This window comes from Tachysurus fulvidraco, chromosome 26, assembly GCF_022655615.1.
Source record: "Tachysurus fulvidraco isolate hzauxx_2018 chromosome 26, HZAU_PFXX_2.0, whole genome shotgun sequence".
NCBI classification, from domain to species: domain Eukaryota; kingdom Metazoa; phylum Chordata; class Actinopteri; order Siluriformes; family Bagridae; genus Tachysurus; species Tachysurus fulvidraco.
This window is the reverse complement of record NC_062543.1, coordinates 5286474-5301473: the sequence shown is the minus strand read 5'-3', so window position 1 is coordinate 5301473 and position 15000 is coordinate 5286474. Positions and strand designations below refer to the sequence as shown.

Genomic DNA, 15000 nt, shown 5'->3' with positions numbered 1-15000 from the left:
AGGTTAACACGAAAGTAGACACTCAGAGCTTCAAATACCATATGTGTAGGTTTTCATACACATGTATGTTTTCACCTGAAAGCCATTCATTTGCTTCTACCGATTGAAAATGTCTAAAGCCCTATTCGGACGGGATTAGTTTTACTTGGGGACGTGGAGTAATGCAATTTTACCTCAGGACGTCTGTAATATTAATTGGCCAATTCGCAAGACATCTCAGTAAAACTAGCAGAAGTGGGAGGGGTAACTCGCTTTACACACCGCAGTAACCTCCTTGTCGTCATGTGCATATGACGTTGCTTCCTGTTATCACGTGCGCAAACAGACAACATGGCGCCAAAAAGAGAAATGCGAAACTGGAGCGGAGAGGAAAAGCTGTGTTTAATCTCGGTTTGGGGAGAACGTCGGTTTCAGAGGCAGTTTGAGACCATGGTGTATATATATATAAAATTATATTTATACATGTTATATAAAACAGTTAAATCCAGTTTAATGATTCTGATTGGATTGTGGTGGAAATAGACACTTACCTAGAGCTAAAAGAAGTTTTGTGCCTCTAATGAGTGGTTTCTAATGAGTGGTTTCTTTTTGCTTTAAATGGTATGCGGAAAACACTGGAGGTTTGCCACAGAGTTGGCCCACTACCTACAACGCAACCGAATGGTTCTTCAAGCGCCTCCATGCTTGCAAAACGCGCCAAAAACTTTTAAACAGGAAATGACGGAATTTAACCGTACATATTTACAGCAGGTCTATTCGGACGAGATTAGTATTACCTGAGGTAATTTTTCCGGACCTTTTTACAGAAGGTAAAAGTCACCGTAATCTTTACTGACATTAGCCCTATTCGGACGGGATTAGTTTTATGTGGGGACGTGGGGGGTAAAGTAATTATTACCAGAGCTTCTCTGTGATTTTAGTCCCGACCGAATGTGGCATCTCGGTAATCATAACGGACAATATCAGTAAAGATTACAGCGACTTTTACCTTCTGTATAAAGGTTCGGAAAAATTACCTCAGGTAATACTAATCCCGTCCAAATCGACCCGCTGTAAATATGTACGGTAAAATTCCGTCATTTCCTGTTTAAATGTTTTTGGCGCGTTTTGCAAGCATGGAGGCGCTTGAAACAGGAAGCAAAGTCATAAGCACATGACGACAAGGAGGTTACTGTGGTGCGTAAAGTGAGTTACCCCTCCCACTTCTGCTAGTTTTACTGAGATGTCTTGTCCCGTGAGAATTGGCCATTTAATATTACAGACGCCCTGAGGTAAAATTACATTACTCCACGTCCCCACGTAAAACTAATCCCGTCCGAATAGGGCTATTGTCCGTAATGATGGCACATTCGGACGGGACTAAAATCACAGAGAAGCTCAGGTAATAATTACTTTACCCCCACGTCCCCACTAAAAACTAATCCCATCCGAATTAAGATGATTTCCAATCTTCTGACTGAATGGAACACCAGCGTACTGGTGAAAGGGGTTAAAGATACTAAAGAGAGTAAACAGAAAATTAGTAGCAACAGAAATAAATCAAATGTTCCCTGGTTACTTAAAACAAATACTGTTACTCATTCAGGTATCAGTATCAGTATCAGTATCAGTATCAGTAAGAGCCAAAAACATACTTGGTCTGAAATGAAACTGGTGCATCCTTAGTTTAAATGTGTCGAGAAAGATAGAGAAGGAGGGAGAGATAACGAGAGAGAATGACAGAGCAGGGACCTTAATCAATACTTTGACTCCATGTCATTGTCTCCTCCTCTTTTTATACACGTCACATGACACCACGCAGCGAAGTGAGCACCCCCACCGAAAGCCAGACAAAAAGACTCATCACGTAATGAGGAATGTGAAGATCACAAATCCATCACAATTTTCCTTCATCTCCGCTGCTCGAGACAGAAACAAATCTCAATCTCTTCACTCTTATTCCACATGAATTTTTTTTTTACATTACACTCTAATCTAGTGAAGCCTAGTTTGGACAGCATTTTACGATGGTCCGAATTCTCACAGCCTTAAAGACGTCCCTCTGTTTATAGTCATCACTCCGCTCGTTTCATTTTATCTGACAAGAGTGTAGAACTGGCCTCCTGGCTATAACGTGACCTCCAGAATGGATGTTTCTATGAGACGTTTTGTCAGCTTCCCATTCTCACCAGTTTCCACAAACGTGCACTAAAATATCCTGAATGGAAAAAAATCATCGAATCCAAAGAAAATGCCTTTTCCTGCTGGCCAAGGCAAACAAAGGAATGCATAAAAACCCCGCTGAGCGATCGTTATTGACACGTCTAAAAATAGCACCTTCCCTTTTATTCTCGTTATTTATTTATTTCCCTGTGCGCTCGCTCTTTCTCTCTCTCTCTCTCTCTCTCTCTCTCTCTCTCTCTCTCTCTCTCTCTCTCTCTGTCTCTCTCTCTCTCGCTCACACACACACACATCTCTCTCTCTCACTCTCTCATCTCTCTCTCATCTCTCTCTCACTCTCTCTCATCTCTCTCTCTCTTTCACTCTCTCTCTCTCTCTCTCTCTCTCTCTCTCTCTCTCTCTCTCTCTCTCTCTCTCATATCTCAGCCCCTACTCCATACACACACTTCCAAAATTTAGCATTTAGTTGCCAGGCAACGCCGGCCTCAAAGGCTACTCGCCTGAACACGGGGGCCGCCGTCTCGTTCTTTTTAAGGCACAGCACACCAGTTAGAGGGAGGAAGCATAAAGAAAAAAAAAGACAGAAAAAAGGGAGTAAAGTCGGATCAACCTCTTCCTCATGCAGTCTCTCCAGGCTGGATTCCTCGGTGACAGAGCAGCTAGTCTGAACACAGGCTAATTGCATAATCATCACAAGTGTTCACGTCCACTAGGGAACTGAAAGAGTCTCATTTCAGATGTATAATACGGCTCAGCAGCTGAAAAAGCTCATTTGAGTTTAGTGCTCTCTTTTTGTCAGGCTGTAATTGACCTTCTGGACATGTAATAACACTGGAAGAGCTTCATTTGGAGTGTCATTCACACTGAGCTCAAGAGAGCATGATTGGAGATGTTTTGTTTTTTTTTTTTTTTACAAAAAATTACAAACCAGGGGTGTTAAGCTGCTCTCTCAATAAAAAGCTCTGTTTGGCTCTACGGAGGCAGTGCTGATCCGGACTCGAAACCCAGCATGGAGGAGCGTCTCGACTCATCTGGCAATCAGGAATCTGTGACTAAGGCACTATAAGTACACGCTGTTCCAGTCACTCATGGCTGCATCTGGACTTGTTTCTTGCACACTGCTGTGGGGCAAAGTGAGACCCCCACTGATCAATCACTGACATGCAAACACTAATCAATCCACAGTGAAGCAACTCACAAAACCCGTGCTATGTACTCAGGATGTAACTCAGTACAAGTACATCATTCGAATTGAACCCTACAGGAGATCTAGATGAGGCTAAAAGTGTGCATTGAGATTGAGATCCCACAGAACACAACCTAGTTATATGATTAATTATTTATGACTCACTGACCGTGCTGGCATTTCTGTCTCTGGCATAAGATTTTTCCTTCTCAGTTCAGTCATTTTCTAGCCAGCTCTCCCTAATCGTAAAACGTCTTAAGAAGAAGACACATGCGTGTTTTTCCTGACACATAAAGCCAGCAACCCATCACACTGCTACTCCTGCTGGATCACAGGGCTGTGTAACACACTTAAAAAATAAAGCGCTGTCTACCCTCTTCCTCATACATGCCTATGATTGCTATGATTGACAGATGAGAGAGAGAGAGAGCATGCTTCTTCTTCTCAGAATGAACTCCAGTTTTGATTCTCTTGGCTCCTGGCCATTGCTGATCCGCTTGCTTTTCTGTTTACAGCTACAGATACTCAAAGTACTACATAGATTCACAAAATAATAATAATAATAATAATAATTCAGGGACGGCACGGTGGCTTAGTGGTTAGCGAGTTCGCCTCACACCTCTAGGATTGGGGGTTTGATTCCCGCCTCCGCCTTGTGTGTGTGGAGTTTGCAGGTTCTCCCCGTGCCTCGGGGGTTTCCCTATGGGTACTTTGGTTTCCTCCCCCGATCCAAAGACATGCATGGTAGGTTGATTGGCATCTCTGGAAAATTGTCCGTAGTGTGTAATTGCGTGAGTGAATGAGAGTGTGTGTGTGTGTGTGTGTGCCCTGCGATGGGTTGGCACTCCGTCCAGGGTGTATCCTGCCTTGATGCCCGAGGACGCCTGAGAAAGGCACAGGCTCCCTGTGACCCGAGGTAGCTCGGATAAGCGGTAGAAAATGAATGAATGAATGAATGAATGAATGAATAATTCATTTTATTTATAGTATTTCAGGTCACTCAAAGTCACCATACAAATTCATACAATAAATAATAGAATAGTAAACAACAATAAACAATATAAAAAAAACAGTTATATAACGTTATCTAACATTAAGCATGAGGAGATTTAAGCACAGCCTAAGATCTCATGGAATAAACACTTCTGAACAAACCGAACATGCTTGTCACTGTTATGAGCTGTTACAAACAGGTGACACATAGTGTCACATACTCATCACCGGTCATTTACATCTCCATTCCCCTTTGTATTACTTCATGACTTTTAAATTAGTTGGCATTATTTATGGACTTTATAAGTGTGAAATTAAACCAACACAACCACAGACTTGCATTTGTCTCTTTCAGGTTTTCCTCGACAGGTCTCTTTATTGTAAAAAAAAAAAGGAGAAGTGTAAAAAAAAAAAAAAAAGGAAATTGAAATGTCACAACTAATAATTCTAATGGAGTTTACCCACGATTCCTACACATCCCTGGAACAGTTTCTATTTTTATTCACATGACCCCTGAACACTGGGTATCTCTCTTATGAACACACATTAACACCATGGGTAGTTATTTACCTGGATCAATAATCTTTTCTTAAGCTTCTGGGAACTCAACACTATCTCTGTGTTAATGATCAGACTGAGGCTGAGTGAGAACACGCAGTTTGCATGAACACGGTTAAATTAATATTGTGCTTTTTTAATATCATTTATCTCATTATTTTATGTTTCCAAATTGATCTGAGTAGAGAAGTGCTAAAAAAATGGGGGGGGGGGGGGGGTGTTTAAGCACGTTCGTCTCACACCTCCAGGGTTGGGGGTTCGATTCCCGCCTCTGCCTTGTGTGTGTGGAGTTTGCATGTTCTCCCCGTGCTTTGGGGGTTTCCTCCGGGTACTCCGGTTTCCTCCCCCGGTCCAAAGACATGCATGGTAGGTTGATTGGTATCTCTGGAAAATTGTCTGTAGTGTGTGTGTGTGTGAATGTGTGTGTGCCCTGTGATGGGTTGGCACTCCGTCTATGGTGTATCCTGCCTCGATGCCCAATGACGCCTGAGATAGGCACAGGCTCCCCGTGACCCGAGAAGTTCGGATAAGCGGTAGAAAATGAATGAATGAATGAATGAATGAATGAATGAATGAACTCCTTCATAACTCCCAAGGGTCCTTTATTTTGTACCCATAGGAAGCCTTAAAAGAATTTTCTCTTTTAGAAAGCTCCAGTTTGAACCACAGAAGAAGAAGAAGAAGAAGAAGAAGAAGAAGAAGAAGAAGAAGCCTTTTCACAAATCAGCACGTTACAGCACAGTGAAATGCTTTACGTGCTACTGTGTCTGGTTCATCTCAAGGTTTCTTCCTCATATCATCTCAGGAAGTTTTTCCTTGCCGCCATTATGGGTTGAAGTTACCCTAGTAACTCCATTTTAAACTTCAAACATTTTTTATTCTGTGTCCATACTTCTGTAAAGCTGCTTTGAGACAATGTCAATTGTTAAACATGTTATACAAATAAATTGAATTGAATTGAATTGAAATTAGTGGGATTCAACCTTGGGTTTAATCTCCAAACAATAAAGAGAACACTTTACATCGCTGATACAGTGAAGCAGAATTATCTGCCGAAAGAATAAAAATCTTAAAGCTTTAAAATCAATAATCTTATATTTTGTCTACTGTAATCTTTTGAGAAATAGTCGATCACTCTGACATTATCTCTTGCTAAGATACCCCCCCCCCCCCCATAGTATTATTATTTATTTTTTTTACTGTTTTTCAGAAATTAGCTTCAACAATTTCTTCACATTTTCCAGATTAGAAAGTTGGGGTCAGAGCTCAGGGTCGGTTGACACAGTTAACACAGCAGCAGTGAAGCAGAGAGGGTTAAGGGCTTTATGAGATGGCTTGAGAGCCATGATTTGATTGTGTTGAGCTTTGAAGTCAGGTAGGGAACGTGCTAGGGAACGTGCTAGGGAACGTGCTAGGGAACGTGCTAGGGAACGTGCTAGGGAACGTGCTAGGGAACGTGCTAGGGAACGTGCTGAAATGCTTGTAGGGTTTTTTTTACTGATATTTTACCTGTTGTGACTTTTCATGTTTGCTTTGCTAAAGCAGAGGTTTACAGGCATTGTGTGTTGGACTGGTAGTGTGTTGTGGGGTCATTTGTCATCGGTTTGTTACACATTTTTCTCCCCTCACTCTCTCTCTCTCTCTCTCTCTCTCTCTCTCTCTCTCTCTCTCTCTCTCTCTCTCCCTCTCTCTCTCTCCCACCGTGAGCCTCATGAGGCAATGAGGGCACTGGGCTTCCGTTTAACAAGAGGCAGCGAAATAAAAAGTATTGGTAAATGACCTTTCTGGACGACTACTACTACTCTCTCTTTCTCTTTTAAACACACACACACACACACACACACACACACACACACACACACACACACACACACACACACACACACACACACACACACACACACACACACACACACACACACATCATTTCCTCACCATGCTATACAAACACATTAGCTGTATATTAACTGCACTTCACAGCACACAGAGCATCAGAGTTAGTGCAGCATGTCATGTTTTTGGAGTCAGATCAAATATGTTTAAGCTGCGCTCGAAGGTTTTGTATAGAGGGAGAATAAGTACAAGCATTTTTTTCCACACACAAAAAAAACACACAGTAACGTTCAAGAAGCTGCACGACTAAATAAAAGAACCTAAAAACCGCCTGTATTTGTTAATAATGAACTGCTACTAGAGCATTAGATTAGATGAGCCTCAGCAATTTGAAAACAAAATCTAAAACGTCCGAACGTATTTTTTTATGAAATGCTAGCTTCTTTGTGACAAGTTTAAAATGCTCTGTAACAAAATGTTTTTTTTTTTTTTTAATTTCATAGATGCTTCAAGAACACTTAAGGAACAATTACTACGAGCCTGTAAAAAAAAAAACGAACAAGAGGATTCCTTTAAGTGAACTTGATGTATGTATGTATGTATTTACAGTATGTGTGGTTTCAGGAACTCATAGAATGACCTGACATTTTGTAAAAGTTTTGTTCTTCCCACTGACCCTCTTCTGTTTACTCCCATCCATCATGCTATTTACTCTCTGTTTTTTTTCTCTTTCATCTCCTTCCCTCTTTCACATTTTTGGCAAGTTCTTGTATCCAGTCCAGAACATTTTCTCTGTAGCAGAAGCCAGCTTCACCCTTTGGCGCTTATAAATTTGGACGAACACACAACTATAATCTTTCTACACTGTTCGCTGGCATAAACCATCACACACCTAAGCATGTGTTTACAGGTACAATTTTTTTAGAGGTGACTTAAAATTAAACAAGCATTCAAATGTTAGTCTAGGTAACATTCTGTTACAACAGATTCGTTCATATCGTCTTCATCTTCGTCTTCATCTCGGACGTTTTCCAAACACCGGGTCTTTACCTGTCATCTGTCAGACCTGGTCTTTGTAGCGTAATATAAATAGTGTAGATGACTATCTTACCTGCTCGAGGCGGTTCGAGAGTGTGGTTCTCGATTCCGTCTTGCATCAGCTTGCGTCCGGTCCAGTCGCGGCCGACGTCTTCGGCAGGATCCGAGCTTGAAGATTCGGTCACTGTGAGACAGCGGGAGAGGAAAGAGTAGATCTGGATCAAACTCTCTGATCACCATTTGAAGTGATTAGACTTATGTCCATTTCTTTATGGGATGTTTTGTAACTGAGTAAATCACACTTATCTTTAGAATTCTTTAGATCCATTCAAATTGAATAGAATTTGGGTAATTTCTGCCTAAATTTCCTCACCTTCCAGTTCACACCCACCATCCAGCTATCCATACCAAACCAGAGAAGGTCAAGGCTAACAACTGCTTGTACTTTCCGAGACACATGAAGCCAACCAACCAAAGTTTTTTAAACTGCTCTTGGAAGAATTTTCAATCTGCTCCTCTTCTTCATACATGAGCTTACAGAACCTGCGCTTGGATAATGTCATCTGATTGACAGGGTAGACGACAGTAAACCATCCTTCCTATCCAGACAGCACAGCCAACTTTGTTCCCTTAGCTCGGGTCTTCATCAGTGAACATTTGAAGACTTTGGCTTTGAGGAATTAGTGTTTAGTCTATAATGAACTCAGAAATTACTCTGACGTATTAGTTCCCCAGGAGCTCTTGGTTACACAATTTCACTCAAATACACACTGTTGTAGAAAGGACATTATTTACAGTGACATTATTTACATTATGTACATTAAATGAGGATGAGGTTCCCTGCTGAGTCTGGTTCCTCTCAAGGTTTCTTCCTCATATCGTCTCAGGAAGTTTATCCTTGTCAACGTTATGGATTGAAGTTGGTCTTTATATTTCAAACATTTTTTATTCTGTGTCCATACTTCTGTAAAGCTGACGATTGTGTAAAGCGTTAAACAAACACACTGAATTGAATTGAATTGAAATTAGCTGCTGGGTAACCATGGTAACACTTTGATTCATCCTTGGGATCGATCTCCAAACAATAAAGAGAAAACTACATTAACGATACACTGCAAAAAATGGAAATATATCTTGAATATAGTTAAAATTAGCTCCTATTAAAAGATTCTAGACATATTTTACTATTCATAAGCTTTCAATTTTTCTTATTCTACTGGCAGGGAAAATTTAGCAACTTTAAAGATTTATTTTCTAGAAAGAAGCAAAATTATCTGCCTGAAACATACAAATATTAAATCTTAAAATTTTCCGCAAAAACCCGCTTAATGATGTCATATTTTGTTTACCATAATCGTTTAAGAAATAGGCGATCCATTTGACTAGCTTCCAGACATTATCTCTTGCTAAGATGTTTTTTTTTTTGTTGTTTTTTTTAGAATTTAGCTTCAGCAAATTCCACCAGGTTTTATCCACAAATATAACGTCTTTACAACAATTCAAGAAGAAGACAATCGCTGAAGCAGATATATTAGTTTGTAAGCCAAAAAATAAACAGCATTAAAACATGTCACTGTGAAGAAAAACTATTTACACACTGCATTATAAAACCAATCGCTCTTCACACACAAACACAGAGCATCTTTATTTCTGCTCTCATGAGTGGGTCACTTGGAAGCGCTTTAGACTGAAGTAGTATTTTCATCGACCCTGTGACTGATTTGACTCATCAGGTGAAGAGGAACAAAACGAACAAGGCGAATATTGAGCCTTGCAGTGGGTGCGAGCTGCTCGTATTTATTTTCCTTGCTGATTCGCTCTGGCACTCAGATTCCCTGCGAGATTAATTACGACAACTGGCTGCGGAGTTAAATCCGTGAGTAATCACATGCTAATGCTGAGCACTGTTAAACATTATGACAAGTTGATTTGATGGGTCACTTCTGTGGTGAGTCATTGTATCTGAAACAAGGGTTTTTTTTGTTTTTTTTTTAAAGCTGTCTTTAGCTTACAGTGATATGCAAATGAATACATAAAATAAATGAGAAGAAATTAAGAGCACTTGTTGAAACGCAGTTTTGTATAATGGGCTATTTGATATTGGCTAGTTGTCAAAGATGTGTTTAGAAACTGAGCTCGAATATTCATTTACCAGAAAAAAATAGCTACATTTACACAAACCAATCTTCTCCAGTGGGGCACGGCGGCTTAGTGGTTAGCGGTTAGCACGTTCGCCTCACACCTCCAGGGTTGGGGGTTCGATTCCTCGGGGGTTTCCTCCGGGTACTCCGGTTTCCTCCCCCCGGTCCAAAGACATGCATGGTAGGTTGATTGGCATCTCTGGAAAATTGTCCGTAGTGTGTGAGTGTGTGAGTGAATGAGAGTGTGTGTGTGTGCCCTGCGATGTGTTGGCACTCCGTTCAGGGTGTATCCTGCCTCGATGCCCGATGATGCTCCCCGTGACCCAAGAAGTTCGGATAAGCGGTAGAAAATGAATGAATGAATGAATGAATAATCTTCTCCACATATTTATGTACAGTATATTAAGAGGCACAAGTGGAATTATGGGTAAATCGATAACATGAATTAATATAGACCGATATGTCAACAAAGGAAGTCTATACTTTCATTTTAACGTCAATCTCGGATGCCACTGAAGGCAGATTTGTCCATGAATGAACACACATATTGGTGTGAACAAGCCTGTGGTCCTTCAAGCACTTTGAAGCTCAGACAAAGATAACAGCGTTGAGTCTCTTTCCAGTAAAATGACTTTGGCTTCAGTGAAGCACTGTTATTTCCAATTATAGGAGCGGCCTATTTTTATTCTTATCGCCAGCAGATCTTTCGTAAGAAACCCAAAATGAGTACTTCTCTTGAATCATAAACCATGCTTGAGTGGGTGAATTATTTAGATCAATTATTTGTGACCTCTTCAATACAAATCAACAGGATCACAGCACAAGAAAAAAGACAAAACATTTTCGGTTTCTTGTTCAAACATTCACACATAAAAATAATCCCTTATCTCTCGCTCTTACTCAGTCTCCTTACTGAATGTACTTTATTTAGACCTTCCATTTTGACAAGCTATATATGGAGAAAATCTACAGTGTGCTTTAATGCCGTCATTCCATCATCGCACATCGACAATAAAAATGAAACACGGCTCTTACTGCCACAGACGGAGACGAGGACGTCTGGGGCAAGGTGGGTATATTTACCCGCTAAGTGATACACATCATCAAGCCGAGACAGGACGGAGGACGGAGGGAGGGAGAGATGGATGGAAGAATGGAGGGGGGTCACAGACAACAGACACGGCGAGGGAAAGAGAAAGGGAGGAGGCATGGACAGGAACAGATTGTTCTGTTATCCAGATCTGTTCATCAGGTAGCAGCCATCGCTCGTTCTTTTCGGTTCTATTCACAGTTACGAGGATTCGTCTACGGTTCAGGAGAACATGTCACTCATGGTCACACATCAGCCAAGAACGGTCCGCCGCCGTGTCCTTCGTGCTGCAGGCGTGAAGAGAACGTGGCTTTGAGCCATACGCAAGTCAAATGAGCCTCGTCCACATCAGCGTGCGGCAGACATCACATGCATAATAAACACACGCTTTTAAAAGGTTCTCCAGGAGCGGTGGGGTTTGCTTCTGTGGATGATTAATGATTCAATGAGACACCGTGAACACTGAACACTCTGTATTGGATGAAAGATCCTTTTGTAACTTATTAATATCTCTGTAGCTGGAAACAGGTTCCTTGTTGGTTCCTTAGAGCATATTTCATCAGAGTTATTTATTAAAAAATGTCTTATTTAACGAAAAGAATGTGAAACCATGATGCGGTTTGGTGTAAGGAGATTTTTCTTGCTATCATAACAAGCAACATCTCCTTTAAAAGAGTATAAAAATGACCCTCCAGGAGTTTTTATGTGATTGTTGAGGTGCTCATGTTCAACGCATACTGTACTGTACAAAGACGACTTTATCTGCGTGTTGTGACGATGTCAAGCGGAGGCCAAAATCTGCAGACAATCTGCGATAATTCGGAAAAATTGAAAGCTCCTCCTGAAATATAGCCTAAATAAGTCATTGTGGGTTTTTTTGGTAATTCCAACGTCTGGGTCAAGTTTATAGCTTTTACAGAGTGTCCACAACACAAAACGATGTAACTATAAAATAAATTTCTATTCATTTATTAGTAATAATGCATTCAAAATATTAATTAATGGTAAACTGCTGTGGTGAATAAAAAAACAAACACTTTCAGTGTGCCGTAATCGGAAGATAATCAATGATAACGAGGAGTAACAGTAGCTCCACTGCATCACACCACCCTGTCACTGATGTCCATCTGATCTCAGATCAGTTTATGGTCATGAATCAGTTTTATGTATTTGTTTTTGATGCAAAACAAAACTCTATTCATTTCTACAACCAGCTTTTTCTTGCTGTAGCAGTAAGGAGGAAATTCTACTCAGACAGACAAATTATAGACACGTGTACGTGCGATGTGGATGGGACCTACGGTTGTGATACACTTCCGCAACACATCTGGGGTGAATTGTAGGCAGTGCAGTGTCAGTGTGAAATTATCAGACAGCACTGAACTCCACGCAGGTTCAGAAGTAAGTCTAAATGAAATTAGGCAGTGTAGGTATCATTGGAAGATACTTTACAAATGTGATCTATCTATCTATCTATCTATCTATCTATCTATCTATCTATCTATCTATCTATCTATCTATCTATCTATCTATCTGTCTGTCTGTCTGTCTGTCTGTCTGTCTGTCTGTCTGTCTGTCTGTCTGTCCGTCTGTCCGTCCGTCCGACCGTCTGTCCGTCCGTACATCCATCCATCTATCTATCTGTCTGTCTGTCTGTCTGTCCGTCCGTCCGTCCGTCCGTCCGTCCGTCCGTCTATCTATCTATCTATCTATCTATCTATCTATCTATCTATCTATCTATCTATCTATCTATCTATCTATCTATCTGTCTGTCCGTCTGTCCGTCCGTCCATCCGTCTGGCTGTCCTATCTATCTATCTATCTATCTATCTATCTATCTATCTATCTATCTATCTATCTATCTATCTATCTATCTGTCTGTCTGTCTGTCTGTCTGTCTGTCTGTCTGTCTGTCTGTCTGTCTGTCTGTCCGTCCGACCGTCTGTCCGTCCGTGCATCTATCTATCTATCTATCTATCTATCTATCTATCTATCTATCTATCTATCTATCTATCTGTCTGTCTGTCTGTCCGTCTGTCCGTCCGTCCGGCTGTCCTATCTATCTATCTATCTATCTATCTATCTATCTATCTATCTATCTATCTATCTATCTATCTATCTATCTATCTATCTATCTATCTATCTATCTGTCTGTCTGTCTGTCCGTCTGTCTGTCCGTCCGGCTGTCCTATCTATCTATCTATCTATCTATCTATCTATCTATCTATCTATCTATCTATCTATCTATCTATCTGTCTGTCTGTCTGTCTGTCTGTCTGTCTGTCTGTCTGTCTGTCTGTCTGTCTGTCCGTCTGTCCGTCCGTCCGACCGTCTGTCCGTCCGTGCATCCATCCATCTATCCATCTATCTATCTGTCTGTCTGTCCGTCCGTCCGTCCGTCCGTCCGTCCGTCCGTCCGTCCGTCCGTCCGTCTGTCTGTCTGTCTGTCTATCTATCTATCTATCTATCTATCTATCTATCTATCTATCTATCTGTCTATCTGTCTGTCTGTCTGTCCGTCTGTCCATCCGTCCGGCTGTCCTATCTATCTATCTATCTATCTATCTATCTATCTATCTATCTATCTATCTATCTATCTATCTATCTATCTATCTATCTGTCTGTCTGTCTGTCTGTCTGTCCGTCCGACCGTCTGTCCGTCCGTGCATCTATCTATCTATCTATCTATCTATCTATCTATCTATCTATCTATCTATCTATCTATCTATCTATCTGTCTGTCTGTCTGTCCGTCTGTCCGTCCGTCCGTCCGGCTGTTCTATCTATCTATCTATCTATCTATCTATCTATCTATCTATCTATCTATCTATCTATCTATCTATCTATCTATCTATCTATATAAGATGTTGGCTAGTAGTGTTTTATGTCTCATACAATAAGGGAAAAAAGCCTTACTCACTATTGAATTCAACACAAAGTAAAAAAACAATGTTTGTACTTTATTTTATTTTGTATTATTATCGGAATATTCGGATCTGAGTCTGTATTTAGGCTGAAAACCATCGCGATGCTCAAAATGCACAAAATTTGTATATTTGGTTCCTACCACTTGCTGCACCGCACACATCATCTTTTACTAGTCAGATTAATTAGCATGCATGGGATGATAGATTGAGAAGAGGATAAACACAGAGGAGACTAAGCTAAATAAAGTGCATCCTAAAGACAGCTGTAATTTCAGTTAAACACATCTAAAGAGTACATAAAGGTGCTAATAGCTTTTTAAAAACATAGATTCTGTGATTGGTCTGGTTATTTTTCCAGCCAAAAACCATATGACTGGGCAGCTGGGATAAGTGGCCTAGCTAATTTGTTCACCTCTAATTGGTACGCTTAAAATTAGGCCCTGTTCTCAATGAGGAGGCCAAGCACAGGGTTGAAGAACAAGTCAAAAAGCAAAAAGGTCAAACACGACGAGACTGTGTAATAATCGGTGGTGCATTTGAAGCGATTGTCTAAGCTGAAGTCATAAAGATCCATAAAGCTAAGAATTCATGCCATAGAATACATGGCTGTAACGATGAGGATCAATTCATCAATAAGGTAAAATGGTGGAGTTACTGTCTCTGTCATAACACTCATCTACGTGAAGGAGCAGTAAGGCGACAATTTACACTGGGCTCCGTCTTCAACACCTTGTCTTTATTTTTGTCTTACAGAAAGTGAGGAGTGTGTTGAGCTGGTGTTAGATGTATAAAGGTGTCACTGGTGCTAATTAAGTGTGGTAGAAAAGGATGTAGCTGCAATTATATCACACATGTAGACCAGACCTATATAGTCCAAATCTATCTATCTATCTATCTATCTATCTATCTATCTATCTATCTATCTATCTATCTATCTATCTATCTATCTATCTATCTATCTATCTGTCTGTCTGTCTGTCTGTCTGTCTGTCTGTCTGTCTGTCTGTCTGTCTGTCGGTCGGTCTGTCTATCAGTATATAGAATAATACATCCCTCTTTCTCTCTCTCTCTCTCT

At 40.6% G+C, this 15000-nt stretch overlaps 1 protein-coding gene across 1 annotated transcript in view; it reads right to left on the bottom strand.

Annotated features, from left to right (window-relative positions):
• Positions 1-15000, bottom strand: part of LOC113634129 (sodium/potassium/calcium exchanger 3) — a 44530-nt gene that overhangs the window by 26071 nt on the left and 3459 nt on the right. The window contains exon 2 of the mRNA XM_047809217.1: positions 7842-7952. Coding sequence (XP_047665173.1) covers positions 7842-7952 — 111 coding nt within the window. The remainder of the gene's footprint in view (positions 1-7841; positions 7953-15000) is intronic.